General features: G+C 40.0%; 2 protein-coding genes and 1 long non-coding RNA gene across 5 annotated transcripts in view; 1 reads left to right on the forward strand and 2 right to left on the reverse strand.

The window, feature by feature from the left end:
- Nucleotides 1-18,993, reverse strand: part of LIPA (lipase A, lysosomal acid type) — a 123,057-nt gene that overhangs the window by 99,111 nt on the left and 4,953 nt on the right. The gene's annotated exons all lie outside the window — the stretch shown is intronic.
- LOC146396972 (uncharacterized) overlaps nucleotides 1-18,993 on the reverse strand; it is a 74,315-nt gene that overhangs the window by 49,190 nt on the left and 6,132 nt on the right. The gene's annotated exons all lie outside the window — the stretch shown is intronic.
- Nucleotides 6,675-18,708, forward strand: IFIT1 (interferon-induced protein with tetratricopeptide repeats 1). The gene is given in 2 exon segments (NM_001244363.1): nucleotides 6,675-6,892; nucleotides 16,829-18,708. Coding segments are annotated over 2 exon segments (1,437 nt in total). The 5' UTR covers nucleotides 6,675-6,887; the 3' UTR covers nucleotides 18,261-18,708.

Genomic DNA, 18,993 nt, shown 5'->3' on the forward strand with positions numbered 1-18,993 from the left:
AAAATGGCCATACTACCCAAAGCAATCTACAGATTCAGTGCAATCCCTATCAAATTACATAGGACATGTTTCACAGAACTAGAACAAACAATCCAAAAATTTATATGGAACAACAAAAAGACCCAGAATTGCCAAAGCAATCCTGAGGAACAAAAACCAAGCAGGAGGCATAACTCTCCCAGACTTCAGGCAATATTACGAAGCCACAGTCATCAAGACAGTGTGGTACTGGTATCAAAACAGACATACAGACCAGTGGAACAGAACAGAGAACCCAGAAATAAACCCAGACATCTATGGTCAATTAATCCTTGACAAAGGAGGCAAGAACATAAAATGGGAAAAAGACAATCTTTTCAGCAAGTATTGCTGGGAAACCTGGACAGCTGCATGCAAATCAATGAAACTAGAACATACCCTCACACCATGCACTTAAATAAATTCAAAATGGCTTAAAGACTTAAATGTAAGACAAGAGCCCCTGTGTCAGGATTCTTCTTCTAGAACACACCTGTACCTGGCTGGTGAAGCGACTGCAAGTGAGGGAATGCAATGGAGTTCGCCACGAGAGTCTCCAGATCCCTTCTTTTAATAAAATGGATTTCTGGTCCTGAAATGATGTTAGTGATGTCTGAATCTGCAAGGCTGACAGAAAGCAAGCCCCTCCTCTCCCCCAGCCCTAGGAGCAAGGCTCCCAAAGAGACTTTGCAGTGGTTTTAGTTATGTTTCTAGACCCTCCTGACCTAAGACAGCCTAAGGGGGCTCTGGATTATCCTAGAACAACACCCACGTTAAAGTATCCCTGATGGAGTTCCCTAATAGCTCAGCAGGTTAAGGATCTGGCATCGTCAGTGCTGAGGCTCTAGCTACAGCTGTGGCGTGGGTTTGATCCTTGGCCTGGGAACTTCCACATACCATGGGCGTGGCCAAAAAAAAGAAAAAGAAAATAGCCCCCATCCCAGTGGGACAGGGACAGAGAATCATATAGAGCAGTTCTGTGCACTCGTGCCCACCGATCAAAATAGCTTAAAGAAAAGGGATCTAGGAAAATGCCTGACAACTAAACACACCCAAAGGAGGGTTAGGTCACACACACACACACACACACACACACACACACACACACACACACACACTTGTATTTATTATTTCATAATCATACTCATATGACCATTATCAGTACACCCTGTGTGTTCACCAGGTAACAGAAGGACTCTGGGGACTCAGTATCCTATTTCAGTGAGGATAACTCTGTGGTGACATTCTACTCCAGTCTGCCTAGACCTCAAGCCAAGAAGAAAGTGAAAAATAACACAGGCTGATGACCAACTATGTATAAGAAATAACAAGAATTCTCTTCTAGCAGGTTGGCAGGGCAGCTCTGTAAGGTTGTTAGTTGAGCATTCAAAGTTCTACAATGCCATAGAGGCTGAAATCCAGCACACTTTACATCCATTAATGCATGGCACCCTGGCCCTGAGGAGATGATTCCGAAGAAGAAAAGCCCTTTCTACTTCTCAAAATGTTCTGGCTGGGCAGAGGCGTAGAGATTGGAGTACAAGTTTTAAAAACCAGAAATGACTCATCCTCAAATATTCTAGCAGGTCCCAGAGGTCAGGTCATAGTGTGTGGTCCATCTCTCCTGGGCAATGACTGTCCTCATCACAGCATGGACTGCAGTGGGCAGAGGAGAACATATGGATCCAAAGTTTTTCCTGATTCCATCTCCTTTGGGCTAGTGACTGTTTTCAGTGAGCATTCTCAGGAACAGTATTGATTTTACTCATGTCTGATCTCGCCCCCCTCCCCCCAACACACACGTTTCATTGGGTCATGGTTGGGTAGTGAAATGAAAGGTCATGGAACACCTCACCTCAGCAGTCAAACCACAGTCACGCTCTGAAGCAGTAACACTCAGGTCAAGACATACTGCTTCTTTGCATAGACACATCTGACTTCACACTATGTTCACTATTCCTATACTTCTGATCCCATATAAGTGAGTGCATCTTTGTGAGGTGTTTCCACCCATTGTTCAATAATCCATTCCAAATCACTATGTATTGCGGGGAGCCGAGAAGTTACAAGAAGCCAAGGAAGGGAGCTTGTCTGAACCGTGCAATTCCGAAGGCAGTCTCCTAATCAGAAAAAGAGGCCTGCCTGAACGGTTCAGTTCTGAGGACAAGCTCCTAATAAAGAAAAGGGACCTGTCTGAATGGTACAATTCCGAGGACAGGCCCCAGAAGACAATAAGGCTCGCCTGCTGACATAGGTGGAAAACTAAATTTCCCAGGAAATAATTTCCATTTTGCGTTGCTGAGTGGGGATTGTTCCATGGATAACTTAGTATTTTCTGTTATTCACTTGCTATTCAGTTTTACCCAGTCTTTTCTGATTATTTACTTATTATTCTTATTTCCCATTCTTATTTTCCTGTAGTGATTTGTGACTTAACAAAATTACAACAATAATATAATAAGAATTTCATCCTGAAGGACTTTTCCTTTATTTAAATCCAACTTAGTTAAAACATAGTGCCTATCTATTAACTAATTATATAGTAAACTTTAGAGTTAGGATTTTAATGAGGTTCATAGAAGTTAGACATATATTATCCAAGAAACCTAGCTGTGAGTTTTGTCCTTGATTTTAAAAGCTTTTAAGTGATAGCTAGTTTAGTTAAGTTGGGGTTTATACTTACTTACACTATCTCCCTGCCATAACGCTTTGAAGATAAGCACCAGTCTACAACAAGGTTTGTGAATGCCAAATTTTTGTGTCTATAAACTCTTCAAATTGTAAAGACTGGCTGGCTATGGGATGATTTGTTCTGTCTCCTCCTTTCCACATGATGTATTGTACCTAATTGCCCTTAAATTGTACTAAGTTTAGTTAAGATAGCAATCTTAAAACAGGATGTATTGTACCTAATTGCCCCTAAATTGTACCCACTAAGTTTAGTTAAAACAAAGATCTTAAAACATGATGTATAGCTGCTATACCATGTAATAGTTAACCAATGTACTTTTAACACTGTGATGTAATCTGTAGCAAAAAGCTGTCTATATAATCAACCACTTATGCCAATAAAATTTGAGCAGTCCAGCACCCTGAAAGAAGGGACAAAGAGGTTGTCTCCGTGTTGTACATTCGCTGATGCGCGTCCCTCCCCTGTCGGGAAAAAGTGTACACTTCCTGGCCCCCGGAGCTGGCCTCCAGCAATGTATCAGTTGAGGAAACTGAGGCACACAGAGGTGAAGTAGCTTTTTACAGATGGCCAGTCACTCAAGGAGCTAGTTGGTCCTAGAATCCTGGGAATGGACTTAATAGCCTACTGCTGAAAATTCATTTTCTTTAAGTTTCATTTTCTCCAGTTCTTGTTTTTTTCTGTGAGTGCACTTGTGTGTGCGCACGAGCACGAACACACACACACACACACACACACACACACAATTTGCTGGCTATTTCCTCTTTCCTTAATGCTGTTCTGTCCTGTGTTGCTCATAGGTCTGTTTATCCCATAGAGACACTGGGCAAGATACCGAATACCTAATCAGCTCAAGCCAGAGCTCCATAGAACCAGGACCCCTGCCAGGTTCACAGCAACAACAAGATAAACATTTCGTCTACTTCTCTACTTTCTATCCAGTGCACTGGAAAATTACAAATCCAACTACTTTTCTTCATAAGTATTCCAAAGACATCTTGCTCCCCCCAAAAAAGAAGTTTCTAATCCATTTATTTCAGCGTTTCTTAGAGCCTGAAATATATTAGAATACATGGATAAAACTGTATTATTTATTCATAAATTTTTATTTGTGGAGTTCCCGTCGTGGCGCAGTGGTTAACGAATCCAACTAGGAACCATGAGGTTGTGGGTTCGGTCCCTGCCCTTGCTCAGTGGGTTAACGATCTGGTGTTGCCGTGAGCTGTGCTGTAGGTCGCAGACACGGCTCGGATCCCACGTTGCTGTGGCTCTGGCGTAGGCCGGTGGCTACAGCTCAGATTCGACCCCTAGCCTGGGAACCTCCATATGCCACGGGAGCGGCCCAAGAAATAGCAAAAAGACAAAAAAAAAAAAATTTATTTGTGCAGAGACGTCTAACTAGTTTAGTATGTCACAGTGGAAGCTTAGAGAATTGGTGAGGGCTGAAATGGGAAGTGAGCTGGACAGGAGGGATTGAGCAGAAACTGTTTAGATCTGGCAGTGTTTGATAAAGTGTTTCTAACAGGAAAACTCTCTTGCAGCTGCTCTTCCTCTGCTTATTTATTATTATTATAAATTTTTTTTATGGCTGTATCTGTGGCATATGCAAGTTCTTGGGCCAGGGATGGAATTCAAGCTGCAGCTGCAACCTACACCACAGAAGTGGCAATGCCAGATTCTTAACCCACTGTGCCAGGGATCAAACAAGCACTGCAACAGAGACAATGCCAGCTCCTTAACCCACTGCGCCACAGCAGGAACTCCTTCTGCTTTTTATTTTAAAAGACCAAATATAGGCAGCTTTCTTATAAAAGAAAGCTCTGTTTAAACTTGATGACTGAAAATACTACTACTACTACTACTACTACTACTAACAATAGTCACCTTTTATTTGCATGCCTCTATGTGCCCAGTAGTTGCTAAATATTTGAACTCAAGTTCCATGAACTACATACAGTTAAGACTGAGCTGGAATTTGACTCGAGTGTCTATGCTAGGGCCATAGAAGGCTCTCTATACCAGACTACAGCATCTTGCTTTTACCTCCTGCCCAAGTGATCAGATATTAGGAAGCTTTCTTCATATTTGGCATATTTCCTTTATTCCTGAACTAGGTCGATTATTTATTTCTGTCAACCTGAAACCAAAATTAACAACCAGAATTCTAGTCACTTAATTAGGAGTAGGTTTTTGTATTTCCTAGTCTTCTATATACAGGAGGCTAACTAAAAATGAGGCTACCTCCTTCCATTCTCCCTTTTCTGTGCAGTCATCTAGAACCCAGCCACCAACCTCCATGATTGGCAACAATGGGCTTAAGCTCTCCTTTAGGGTAGGAGGCACATCTGGTTCTAAGCCCTTGATAGTCACTGGGTTTTTGCAATTCTGTAAACACCCCTCAATTTGGTCCCAGGTCCACAGTCATGGGCAGTGTGGGCTTATGCAACTCAGTACTCACCTGGAAACCCTAGATACTGCTTACCCCTTGACTCCTCATGTTGAAGCTATGGACAGAAGGCACCATCAGAACTTTCCATCTCTTATCTCAAATGCCCTATTTCTCTCATCTCAACCACTGGATATTATTCTCTGTGAGTAAGCTTCGTCTGTTTTTATTATTGCCAGACCCCATGGAAAAACACAGATGACAGTGGTAGCCAAATATATATGTTTCAGGCTCAACAGTTGCCAGGAAGCAAGTCTAACAGTCTCCTCTCAATAAGGGGGAGGGGGCTTTCCAATAATTAAATTAACCATGGGGGTTCTCTTCATGGCTCAGCAGTAATGAACCTGACTGGTATCCATGAGGACTCGGGTTTGATCCCTGGCCTCACTCAGTGGGTTAAGGATCTCACCATTGCCGTGAGCTGTGGTGTAGGTCACAGATGCAGCTCGGATGCTGCATTGCTGTGGCTGTGGCGTAGGCTGGTGGGGCAGCTCCAATTTGACCCCTAGCCTGGGAATCTCTATATGCCGCGGGTGTGGCCCTAAAAAGCAAACAAACAAATAAATAAATAATTTAACCATGATTGGGGAGAAATTTGCTTTGTAAAAGCTGCTGGAAATCACCACTTTATTACATGCATCGGGAGAGTGGGGCAATTTCCAACACAAAGTATGGAAAATAAGAGCTTGGCAGACACCAACAACAGCTTGGCAGATCAGTAACAGGAGCCTAATCTATACCCAGGACCTTAGTCTCATCTCTTATTCTTCTCAACCTCTTACCACAAGTACCATGACTACACAATACAGACCAGGTTGAGGTAGGCCAAACCTGGATGCCATGGGCACCAAAAGGACAACACTTCTGCACAGGTATAATAATCACATCTAGTGAATAAGAACACTTTAGATGACTATAATAGAGACTGTTAAAATATTTAAGTTTAGAGAAAATATTTTGTAAATAAAATATTAAAATATTTTAAAAAGGAAATATTTTCATTAAGTCCTATCATGTTTTGTTTGAAGTCTTAGAATGCTAGCACTTACATTTTCTTTGTTCCTATGAATAAAGAAGAGATTATAGGATTTTTACTATCACAGACCATTCTCCAGAAAGAAGGGTATGCAAAGGCACAAAATAATTAGCAAGACACAACCTCCCAGAAACAAATTTGGGTTAAGACACCAGTTTAGTGATTTGCAGAATTTTAATACCATAAAAAGAACAATTTTTCTTTCCAGATGAGCAAACAAAGGCACAGATTGGGGGCATGACCTTGGCAAGTTCACATAGCCAAGTTTTACAGGTGTCCCTGGCTGCAGGTTCCATAGACTCCACATTACTGGCACCTCTTGGCTCTCAGGTTCCTACAAGGCCTTAATGACCTTGAGAGCAGAATTAGCATATCAATTAAATTGCTTTCCACCAGCCTCTTCTAAATCAGCTTTCAAAACAGCAAAGGAAGCAATGCCTGTTAAGTTTCGTTTTTCACAACACTGCCTACTTTAATTTCACTTTCTACTTTCAGTTTTCATCTTGGTTTTCAATTTATCTTTGCAACAACACACCCACAGATTACATCACTAGCTCTTGTTTACCCCACTTATACGTACAGCCCTGCTCTAGGGCTTAAATTTATCTGGAAATCCACAAGACAGACTAGACAGATCACAGAGGAGCCCATCCAGCTAAACCAAACACCGCAGAACTGCTGCCTGACTCACAGCAACCATGAGGTAAGGATTTCTCTGCTTCTCTGTCTTTCGGTGTAAAGTTTTTTTAAAAATGTTAATCATACTATTTCAACAGACTTAGTTTCAGCGATATCATTTCCATACTCTTCTATTTGATCATCTTCTTTAGACTGAGTGTGTGTGTGTGCTCATGCACATTCATACACATACATAAACTGTCTTACTAATTCAGACATTTTTACTTTTGTTAGCATTGCCCTGAGGAAGCTTACCTCATGTTAAAGCCCAAAGAAGGGCAGGGAAGTAGGAAGAAAGAAATGGGAGAAAAGGATTCCAATCTCTGAAATAATTTTCTACCAACCTCACTTCTGTCTGACCTAGGAGGATGGACAATTTCCTAGATAGAGATATTTGTTTTCCAGCTCCCCACCAGGAGGGAAAGTAGGACCCACACAGCTGTGTGAGCCACAGTTGTGGGGTCTCTCAGATGTCTTGAGGGAAATACTGTGGGGGGATGAATAGGACAAGCTCACTGCTTAGAGAACAAGACCTTTCTCTGCCAGCTTCCAGTTTCATGATCTGCACTGACACAGGTTCCTATGTCAGGTCTTGTCAATCTGTCTGGATGTAATTTTATATATACACACACACACGCACACATATATATGCACATATATATGCATATATACGTACACATAATTTGTAGAACTTCTAGTCAGGGTAGTAATATGATTTTTACTGTGATTAAATTACATGTAAGATAAAATTTACTACTTTATTTTTAAGTATATAATTTTGTGATATTTAGTGCACTTGCAACGTTGTGCAACCATCACCGCTATCTATCTTAAGAACATTTCATCACACTGAGAGGAAATCCCATACCCTTAAGTAGTCACTTCCTACTCATCCTTCATCCCTGGTCCTGGCAACCATTAATCTGCTTTCTGTCTCTATGGATCTGCCTGTTGAGGATATTTCATATATATGGAAGCATATAACACATGGCTTTTGTGACTGGCTTATGACACAGCCACAGATACTGTAGCTTTGTAGCAAGTTTCTAAATCAGAAAGTGTGAAACCTTCAACTTTGTACTTTTTCAAGATCATTTTAGCTATATAAGATCCCCTGAGATTCCATATGAATTTTCAGATGGCTTTTTCTACTTCTGCTAAAAAAAAAAAAGAAAGAAAGAAAGAAGAAAAAAAAAAGAAAGTCATTTGATTTTGATAGGGATTGCATTGGATCTGTAGATTGCTTTGGATGATACTAACATCTAAACAATATTGTCTTCCACCCCACGAACACAGGATGCTTTTCCCTTTATTCGTGTCTTTTTAAATTTCTTTCAGCAATGTTTTGTACTTTTCAGTGCACAGGTCTTTCACCTTCTTGGTTAAGTTTATTAAGTCTTTTATTCTTTCTGATACTATAGCAAATAGAATTGTTTTCTCAATTTCCTTTTTAGATTGTTCACTGTTAGTGTATGAAAAACAGAACTGATTTTTGTGTGTTGATTTTGTATACCACAATTTTGCTGAAATTAGTTCTAACAGTTTTTTTGCGTGAAACTTTAGGATTTTTCTATCACAAAACCATATTGCCTGTGAACAGAGATAATTTTACTTCTTCTTTTTCAATTTAAATATATTTTATTTCCTTTTCTTGACTAACTGCCCTGGCTAGAAAAGAAAGAACTACGTTGAATAGAAAAGCAAGCACCCTTGCCCACCTCCTGATCTTAGAGAAGAAGTTTTCAATCTCTTGCCATTGAGCATGAACCAAACTATGGACTTTCAATAGATGGACTTTAGTACCTTCAGGTAGTTTCCTTCTATTCTAGTTTATTGAGTGTTTTTTTTTTTAAACATTAAACATTTTAAATTTTGCCAGATGCTTTCTATATCCATTGAGATAAGAATGTAAGGGGTTTTCCCTTCTTTTCTTAATATGATATATTAAATTGGTTGATTTTCATACACTGACCATTCTTGCATTCCAGGAAAAAAAATCCCACTTGGTCATGGCATATATTCCTTTTAATACGCTGTTAAATTTGGTGTGCTAGTATTTTGTTGAAGATTTTATATCACTATTCATAAGAGAAACTGGCCTATAGTTTAACTTTTTTATTTTTTAATTTTATTAATTAATTTATTATTATTATTATTTCTAATAGTTATTTCCCCAATACAATTTTTGTTCTACTGTACAATAGTTTGTATCTATTAACGCCTAGCTCCCCAACCACTCCACTCCCTCCCCCTCCCCCTCCCCCTTGGCAACCACAAGTCTATTCTGCTAGTCCATGATTTTCTTTTCTGTGGAAAGGTTCATTTGTGCCTTATATTAGATTCCAGATATGAGTGGTATCATATGGTATTTGTCTTTCCCTTTCTAACTGACTTAATTCAGTATGAGAGTCTCTAGTTTCATCCATGTTGCTCTGAATGGCATTATTTTGTTCTTTTTTAAGGCTGAGTAGTATTCCATTGTGTATATATACACCACATTTTCCTAATCCAATCATCTGCCAACAGACATTTGGGTTGTTTCCATGTATTGGCTATTGTGAATAGTGCTGCAATGAACATGAGGGTGCATGTGTCTTTTTTAAGGAATGTTTTGTCTGGATATATGCCCAAGAGTGGGATTGCTGGGTCATATGGTAGTTGGTGGGAATGTAAGCTGGTACAGCTGGAGATCAGTATGGAGATACCTTAGAAATCTATACATAGAACTACCATATATTTTTTTAAATTTATTTATTTATTTTGCTTTTTCTTAGGGTTGCATCAGCAGCATATGGAAGTTCCCAGGCTAGGGGTCGAGTCAGAGCTACAGCTGCCAGCCTACACCACAGCCACAGCAACTCAGGATCTAAGCTGTGTCTGTGACCTAGACTGCAGCTCATGGCAACCCACTGAGTGAGGCCAGGGATCAAACCCACATCCTCATGGATACTAGACAGATTCGTTTCCACTGCGCCATGACAGGAACTCCCTAACTTTTTAATTTTTGTCTTTGGTTTTGGTACTGGGGTAATACTGGCCTCACAGAATTTATGAGTTTGGAAGTTTAGTATTCTTCCTCTTTAATTATTTGGAAGAGTTTTAGAAGAATTAGTGTTAATTCATTTTTGCAAGAAGTCCAACTCCTGGTTTCAAATCTACACATGATTTTTCAGGCTTGACCACAGCAAATTACAATGACTTTACCTGATAGGCCTCACAGGAGAAAGTGTCTTCCTTACACCAGACTTGGTGCACAGTCAATACACTGCAATGTCTGAAAGGACTTGTAGTCAAGGACTTAGCCATCCCCACCGCCTTTTTTTTTGTCATCACACTCTTCACGTGTTTGCTTCCTAGCCCAGAGGCCTTCATTCCTTGGTCTCTCTGAGTCCATGGGCAGAGGTCTTCTTTAAACACCTCTGCTGAGACTTCCTTACAAGGGAAAGGAGAGGGAAAATTTGAAGACACTTTTCCCCACTCTGACTCATTATCCAGTACTTTTCCCCTCCTACCCTTTCCCCTTACCCTTCCCCTCTACTCCAGGATCCATAAAGCCCAAGAGAGTTTTGTTTAGGACTTTCAGCCAAATCTATACTGATCTACCTGACCTTGCACTGGTGTTTTCTGTGGGGGAAAACAGAGCAGGAGAGTCAGCATTTTTTCCAGTTTTAGCCTCTTGCTTCTATCATTACTGTAATAATTAAAGGCTTAACTCTTATTTTTGACATGTTGTTTTACTTGGCTGCTTTGACACCTGGTAGCTCAGCTCTCTATCTTATAGCTCATCTGTGCTCCTGACACTGAAAATGTATAGAATTCACTGGTGCGACCACCTGGTCCTGAGCTTTTCTTTGTGGAAAGGGTTTTAAAGCTTTATATAGTAATATATCTAGTATCTCCTAGATAAGCATCTGTTTTATTGTTGATTTTTTTGCATTTGCGTCATTTCATTTGAGAGGAAGGTACTCCACCCTGTCGGCCTCTTTCCTATTGGAAGTGTGGAATTACTAATGTAATCGAGATGGTCAGAAACCACCATAGGGGCCAAATTTTTTACTCAGTAAAAGGCAACTATTTCTGACTTGGACATGCAGAATGTTTTGCTCTCCTCAGTCTCCTCTCCCCAGCGCAGCAGGCCTGTTGGGGCAGTGCCTGCCTATGCTGAGAGAACTCCACCACTCTTCCATACCCTGTCCAAAGACTGGCTGGATCAATTCAATAGGACATGTCAGATCACTGCATCTTACATTCCTTGATCCAGTGCCACCATTTAAAACCTTGGTTAGGCCCAACTCTTTATACAGGAAATCAGTATCTTAGAGAGAAGGAGTAAGAGGAAGTGTTATTCCTCTTGAGTTACAAAAGAAACTGCCTTACCAACAGACCAAATGGAAAATACGCTACTACACACACACACACACACACACACACACACATGCCTTCAAGCAGACTGTTATGCTCCTTTCTTTCTTTCTTCCCTCCTTCCTTCCTGCCCTTCTTTCTTTCTTTCTTTCTTTCTTTTTTTTTTTTTTTTTTGCATTTTAGGGCTGCACCTGTAGCACATGGAAGTTCCCAGGCTAGGGGTGGAATCAGAGCTTCAGGTGCCGGCCTATGCAACAGCCACAGCAACTCAGGATCTGAGCCACATCTGTGACCCACACCACAGCTCATGGCAATGCCAGATCCTTAACCCACTGAGTGAGGCCAGGGATCAAACCTGCATCCTCATGGATACTAGTCAGGTTTGTTACCGCTGAGCCACAACAGGAACTCCTCTCATTTCTCTTGACACCATTATAGTGATGGGAGTGGGATAAACCATAGTAATACTTGGGCCAAGGACTTCTTAATTCAGAAAGACAGAGTAGATGTTATTTCTCTTTTCCTCATACTAAGTACAGTTTAAAACCCTATATGTAAAATATAAAACAAATATAAGAACACAATGAATGTTAGATAAAAGGCAGACTAGCTAAGATACTTGGGACTCCAGGAACAACACTGTAGTGAGTTCTGTGGGCTTCCTCTTTTCTGCATATGTCTCAGACTGGGTGTTGGAGGAACCAACAACCTAGAAATGCCAGCAGGCATAGATAGAAAAGCCTGCTCTCTCTGGCCAAAGGACCAAGAAAGGGACAGCCTAGCAAAAAACAAAACAAAACAAAACTTAATAAACAACCATTCTACTTCAGCCAAATGCCACAGGAACAATCAAACAAAAACTGTAGCCCCATTTCAAACTCTGCCAGCAAAGGCCAAGTGGGTAGCTTAGGCTTCTACCCTCACCAGGCTACTGCTAGGCACCCCAACTCTCTTCCACATCCCACTCCGACAGATGATGCCAGAAAAGACCAGGTGGAATGTACAAACTTTCATTCCCTCTAGGGTGGTAACAAAGGTCCCTCTCTCTATAGTGTCAGTGAGGACCACAAAGGGTGTGTGGACATCAGCCCCCACCTGGTGGTAATGAGGTACCCCCCCCCCAATTCCCCATTGAGGTGCTGTCAGAGAGATCCCATCAAGTTCAGGGTTTTCACCATCATCAAGAGGTAATAAGGCCACTCTTCCCCACTCACCTCCCTTCCCAGCATCAGTATAGGCCACACAGAAAAGAGTAACAAGTCATACCTGCCCCTCCCAGCCAGGGTGGTATCAGAAGAGGCTGGAAGGAGCCTGAACCCCCATCCCCATCCAGCAGTAATGAAGAGCCCAGGTTCCCCATAAAGTGCTATCAAAAGACAGGTGGGTAAACAGGCTTCCACCTTGATCTGGCAGTGTGGAAGGAGGTGTCCTTCCCTTTTCTCTAGAACAACAATATCACAGAAGGCCTGCTAAAACAGACTAATATGTGACTCAGAGTCCCATAATATAATACCTAAATGTACAGATTTCCATTAAAAACTCATATCAAGAACCAGGAACATCTCAACTTGAATGAGAAAGAAAAACCAAAATACTGAAAAGACACAAATATTAATCAGTATTATCTAAAAAGGAGTTTAAAGTTGCCCTCATAAAAATTGTTCAGTGGGCAATTACAAACACATTTGAAACCAATGAAAATATAGGAAGTCTCATCAAAGAAAAGAAGATGTAAAGGAGAACCAAATGGGAATTTCAGAGTTGAAAAGTACAATAACCAAAATGAAAACTCAATGAATGGGCTGAAAAACAGGATGGAGAGAACAAAAGAAAGAATTCATGAACTTGAAGAAAGAAGATAGACATTATCCAATGTGATACAAATTTCAAGTAGCTGACCAAAGTGCAAATATGATAAACCCAAAGAAATCCAAGACACATCACAGTTAAAATTCTGAATACTAAAGACAAAAAACCCCCATGAAACTAGTAGAGAGAAATGACACCTTAGCTATAAGGGGGGTGGAGATGGGGAACATACAAGCAATTCTAATAGTAGCTTATTTCTCATTAGAAACCAGGGAGTCAGAGTTCCCACTGTGGCTCAGCAGTAACAAATCTGACTAGCATCCATGAGGATGTGGGTTTGATCCCTAGCCTTGCTCAGTGGGTTAAGCATCCAGCATTGCCATGAGCTGTGGCTGTGGTGTAGGCCAGCAGCTGTGGCTCCGATTAGACCCCTAGCCCGGGAACTTCCATACACCATGGGTGCAGCCCTAAAAAGTAAAAAAAAAAGAAAAGAAAAAGAAACCAGGGAGTCTAGAAGAAGGGGCATAACTACTTTGCAAGTGCTGAAAGAAAAGATCTTTCAACCTAAAGTCCTATATCCAGCAAAAATATCCTTCTGGAATTAACAGGAAATCAAGACATTCTCAGATGAAGGAAAACTAAGAGAATTTGTCACCAGCAGACCAACCTTTAAGGAATAGCTAAAGGAATTTTTCCAGTGAGCAAAAAAGGAAATAAAAGTCATACAAACAGAAAGAAAAAACAAAACCATCCCTATTTACAGATGCCATGATGGTCTACACGGAGAACCCCAAGGTATCTATAAAACAACTCCTAGAACTAAGAAGTCAGTTCATCAAGGTTGCAGAATACAAGGTTGACATATAAAAGTCCATTGTATTCCTACATACTAGCAATACCATGTGAAAATTAAGTTAAAAATACAATTTTTATGGCTCAAAAAGAAACACCTAAGTGTCCTTAAGTGTAAATCTAATATAACATGTTATATTAGACTTGAATGTCTAACACTACAAAATGCTAATGAAAGAAATTCAAGAATATCTAAATAAACAGATATAGCATATTCAACACAGCAGAAAGGGCAAATTCTCCCCTAATTGATAAAAAATTCCTATCAAAACTCCAGCAAGACTTTTTAGAGAAATAGAAAATATTAATCTAAAATTTAAATGAAAAAGCATAAGAACTAGCATAATGATTTTGAAAAAAAAGACTAGAGAGGGACCACCCTACCCAGTTTTAAGACTGATTATATACAGTAAGCACGATTGTAAGGTGGAGGGATAAACATATAGATCAGTGGAACAGAACAAGGAACCCAGAAATAATCCCACGCAACTGATTTTTGATAAAGGTACAAAGGTAATTCAATGGAGGATGAATAGTCTTCAACAAACGGTGCAATTGAATATCAATAGGCTGAGAAATGAACCACATATATGAGGTAATCTTCATATATTCTGCAAAAATTAACTAAAAATGGATAACATATATATATATATATTTTTTTTTTTTTTTGGTTTTTTAGAGCCACACCCATAGCATATGGAAGTCTCCAGACTAGGGGTTGAATCAGAGCTGTAGCCACCGGCCTACACCATAGCCATGTGGGATGCGAGCCATGTCTGCAACCTACACCACAGCTCGCGCCAACCTGCACCAAGGCTCGTGGATCCTTAACCCACTGAAGAAGGCTAGGAATCTAACCTGCAACCTCATTTCCACTGCGCCATGAGGGAAACTCCTCAAAATGGATCACGGATTTAAATGTAAAATTATAAAACTTGTAGAAAAAAACATAGGAGAAAATCTTCAGGACTTTGGGCCTGGTGGAGCATTCCCAAGCATGATACCAAACACATGATCCATAAGAGAAAAAAAAAATCAATAAATTATGCTTCATCAAAACAAAAACTTTTGCTCTTCAAAAGACCTTATTAGAGGATAAAAAGCCAAGGCACACACTGAGGGAAAATATTTGAAGACCAAATACCTCACGGAGGACTCATATCTAGAATCTATAAAGAATTACTGAAATCCAACCATAAAAAATAATCTAATTAGAAAAAGGCAAAGGATATAGAGATATTTCACCAAAGAGTATATGTGGATGATGAAAAAACACACAAAAAGATGTTCAACACCACTAGTCATTAAGGAAATACAAATTAAGACCATAATGAAATACCGCTACATGACTATTAAAAGAGCTAACATTTTTTTAAAAGTGAAAATACTAAATGCTGATAAGAATGCAAAGAAATAGATCATTCATACATTACTGGTAGGAATGAAAAATGATACAGTTACTCTGGAATATAGTTTGGCAGTTCTTAAAAACATAAGCACACGCTTACCATATGACCTAGCAATTTCACTCCAGGGCATTTATCCCAGAGAAATGAAAATTTATGTCCATATGCAAAGTCTTGTACGCAGCTGTTCACAGCAACTCTATTTGTCATAAGCCAAAATGGGAAATAACTAAAATGTCCTACAATAGATGAACAGGTAAATAAACCTTGATACTCACACACTGTGGGAAATGACTCCCCAAAAGAAAGGAATGGACTACTGATAAAACTCAACAACTCGGATAGATGTCAAGGGCACTACAGTGAGTGAAAAAGGCAATCTCAAAAGATTACATAATATGTGAATCCATGTATATGACATTCTTGAAATGTAAGACTAGAGAGATGAAGAACATATTACCAGAAGCTAGGGATGTTTGGAGAGGGAGGTAAGAATTGTGACTATAAAGAAATAGTATTAGGGAGATGTCTGTGATGATGGAGTGATTCTCTAACTTGATCAAGGTGACATGATGATTCCATGGATTTACTCATGTGATAGAATGACATAAAGCTATATGCATAGTGTACCACTGCCAATTTCCTGTTTTCATATTACTACATTTGGAGAAGATACAACCTTTGGGAGAAACTGGGTAAAGTGTACACTGGACCTTTGCAAATTTCTGTGAATCTATGATTATTTCCAAATAATAAGTGAAAAAAATTGTTCAGATATTATCTCATTTAGTTGGTCTTAATTTGTTGCATAATCTGTAGACTAAGGTCCTGAAGTCAACACTATTTCCTCAGGCTCTGCCTTCTTTTTTTTTTTGCTTTTTAGGGCCACATCCATGGCATATGGAGGTTCCCAGGCTAGGGGTCCAGTCGGAGCTACAGTTGCCAGCCTATGCCACAGCTGTAGCAACATGGGATCCGAGGTGCATCTTCGACCTACACCACAGCTCACGGCAACGCCAGATCCTCAACCCACTGAGTGAGGCCAGGGATCAAACCCTCATCTTAATGGATCCTAGTTGGGTTTGTTAACCACTAAGCCACAATGGGAACTCCTTTTTTTTTTTTTGGCTCTGCATTTCTAACTGGTCTCTGTCCTAATAATAGTAATAGGAAAATAGGAGACTCTTATATAGCATGAAATATGTATGCTTTAAGTGCCTTACACATACAGGCTTCGGAATCCTCACCAAACCCAGGGTGATGAGTCTATTATTACCTCCATTTTGCAAAGGAGGCTCTGAAGCATGGAGAGATGGTATGGTTAGACAGTGCTAGTGCTGGTGTGTGGGGCCAAGCAAACTGCGTTCAAAGGCCACATGAATCTTAGAAATACAGGAACGTGAAGGAAAATGAAAGCAGGTATACCTTTTTCAAGGCTAAGCTCTAAATATGAGGTGTTTTATCTGGCTTCTTTCTATTGGCTGTTTGTCACTAACAAAGAAAATCTGCTTTTTTTTTTTTTTTTTAAACAGTAATAATGCTGATGAAGATCAGATCAAGGATAAGCTAGAACAGTTGAAATGTCATTTTACATGGGAGTTGGTCATTCAAGACACTGAAATACCTGATTTAGAAAACAGGGTCTTGGAGGAGATTGAGTTCCTCGACACCAAATACAATGTGGGAATACACAACCTACTGGCCTATGTGAAACACCTGAAAGGCCAGAATGAGGGAGCCCTGAAGAGTTTGAAAGATGCTGAAGATTTAACCCAACAAGAACATACTGACCAATCAGAGGTGAGAAGGCTGGTTACCTGGGGCAACTATGCCTGGCTGTATTACCTTACGTATCGAAAGGCAGAAGCCCAGATTTACCTGGACAAGGTGAAGGACACTTGCAGGAAGCTTGCAAATCCCTCCAGCTATAGAATGGAGTGTCCTCAGATGGACTGTGAGGAAGGATGGGCCTTGCTAAAATGTGGAGGAAAGAATTATGAACGGGCCAAGGTCTGCTTCAAAAAAGCTCTGGAAGCAGACCCTGAAAATCCTGAATTCAGCACTGGGTATGCAATCACCATCTATCGCCTAGACCACCTTAACAAAGTAGCAGGTTTCGATGGGCCATTTTGTCTGAATGCTCTAAAACAGGCTGTCAGGCTAAATCCAGAAGATGCATATATTAAGGCTCTCTTTGCCCTGAAGCTTCAAGAATTAGGACAAGAAGATGAAGGAGAAAAGTACATTAAAGAAGCACTGACCAAGGAGTCCTCAAAGACCTACGTCTTCCGACACGCAGTCAAGTTTTACCGAAGAAAGGGCTCTCTGGATGAAGCTCTTCAGTTCTCAAAACTGGCCTTGAAGGCAACACCCTTCTCTTCTTTCCTGCATCACCAGACAGGGCTTTGCTACAAGTCAAAAATTACCCAAATAATGAAAGCTACAAATTGGCAGCCTAAAGGAGAGGACAAAGAAAACATCAGCAGACTAATAAAATTAGCCACAGGTCATTTTGAATTTGCTGTGCAACAAAAGCCCACATTTGAGATTGCTTATATAAACCTGGCAAAAATGTATGCAGAAGCAGGCGACCACAGCAAAGCAGAAGATACTTTTCAAAGAGTGTTGTGTATGGAATCACTTGAAAAAGAGATACTGCAAGAGATACATTTCCACTATGGCCGATTTCTGGAATTTCAAAAAAAATCTGAAGTGGATGCGATTAGTCATTATTTAAAAGCAGTACAAATAGAAACGGCATCATTCGAAAGGGATAAAAGTATACTTTCTTTGGAGAAATTGGTTTTAAAGAAACTTCGAAGAAATGAGTCAGATGCAGAAAGCTTAAGCATCCTTGGGTTTGTCTATAAATTGAAAGGACAAATGAATGAAGCCCTGGAGTATTATGAGCAGGCCCTGAGGCTGGCTTCTAACTCGGAAAAATCTGTGGGACTTGATCCCTAAGCACCAAAATGTGGACCACTCTCACACTTCATTTGATTTTTTTCTTTTTTTTTTTTTGGCCACTCCCGTGGTATACGGAAGTTCCAGACCAGGGATCGAACTTAGGCCACAGCAGTGCCAACGCTGAATCCTGAACTTGCTGTGCCACAGTGGAAACTCCTCATTTGATTTTAGGTGGATATATACTAATCATCTTTTCTGCTAGCTGCTTTCAGAAACATACTATGTAATTCACTGCAATGATGTAATTTTTGGACAATTTTTCAAACCTGATAAAAAAAACATTGGTTGTATTTAGAAAATAGGAAAACAGTGTATATTTCTGTGTGTGAGAAAAAGGAAAAGAAAGAAGAACTTTCTCTGTGAATGTTACACTATTGAATAGAAAAAATAGTTTGTTGAACATATTTGTGTGGCAAATAAAACTCTGGACTTACATAAAATAAAATTTTTAATTCATTCATTAATCAACAAGTAGTTTTCAGTGCTAGGTACCAAAAATACTATGGTGATGAAGGGGAAGAAAAATTCTTTTTCCTCTATGCAGCTTAGGGTCATTAGCTAGGGCCACAAATTAAACTGACAAAAGACAGATTAACAAGAGAAAAATTAACAAGTTTATTAACATAGGCATGGTGCATACACATGGGGGTACCCAGTGCTGAGTAACTCAAAGGGGTAGTTAGAACTTGGGCCTATACAGCATCTTAACAAACAAAGAATACATTTTTAG

Source organism: Sus scrofa, chromosome 14 (assembly GCF_054392235.1).
Source record: "Sus scrofa isolate SSC_HxYL_T2T_F1_AM1 chromosome 14, Sscrofa_HxYL_maternal_Yorkshire_Landrace_v2.0, whole genome shotgun sequence".
NCBI lineage: Eukaryota > Metazoa > Chordata > Mammalia > Artiodactyla > Suidae > Sus > Sus scrofa.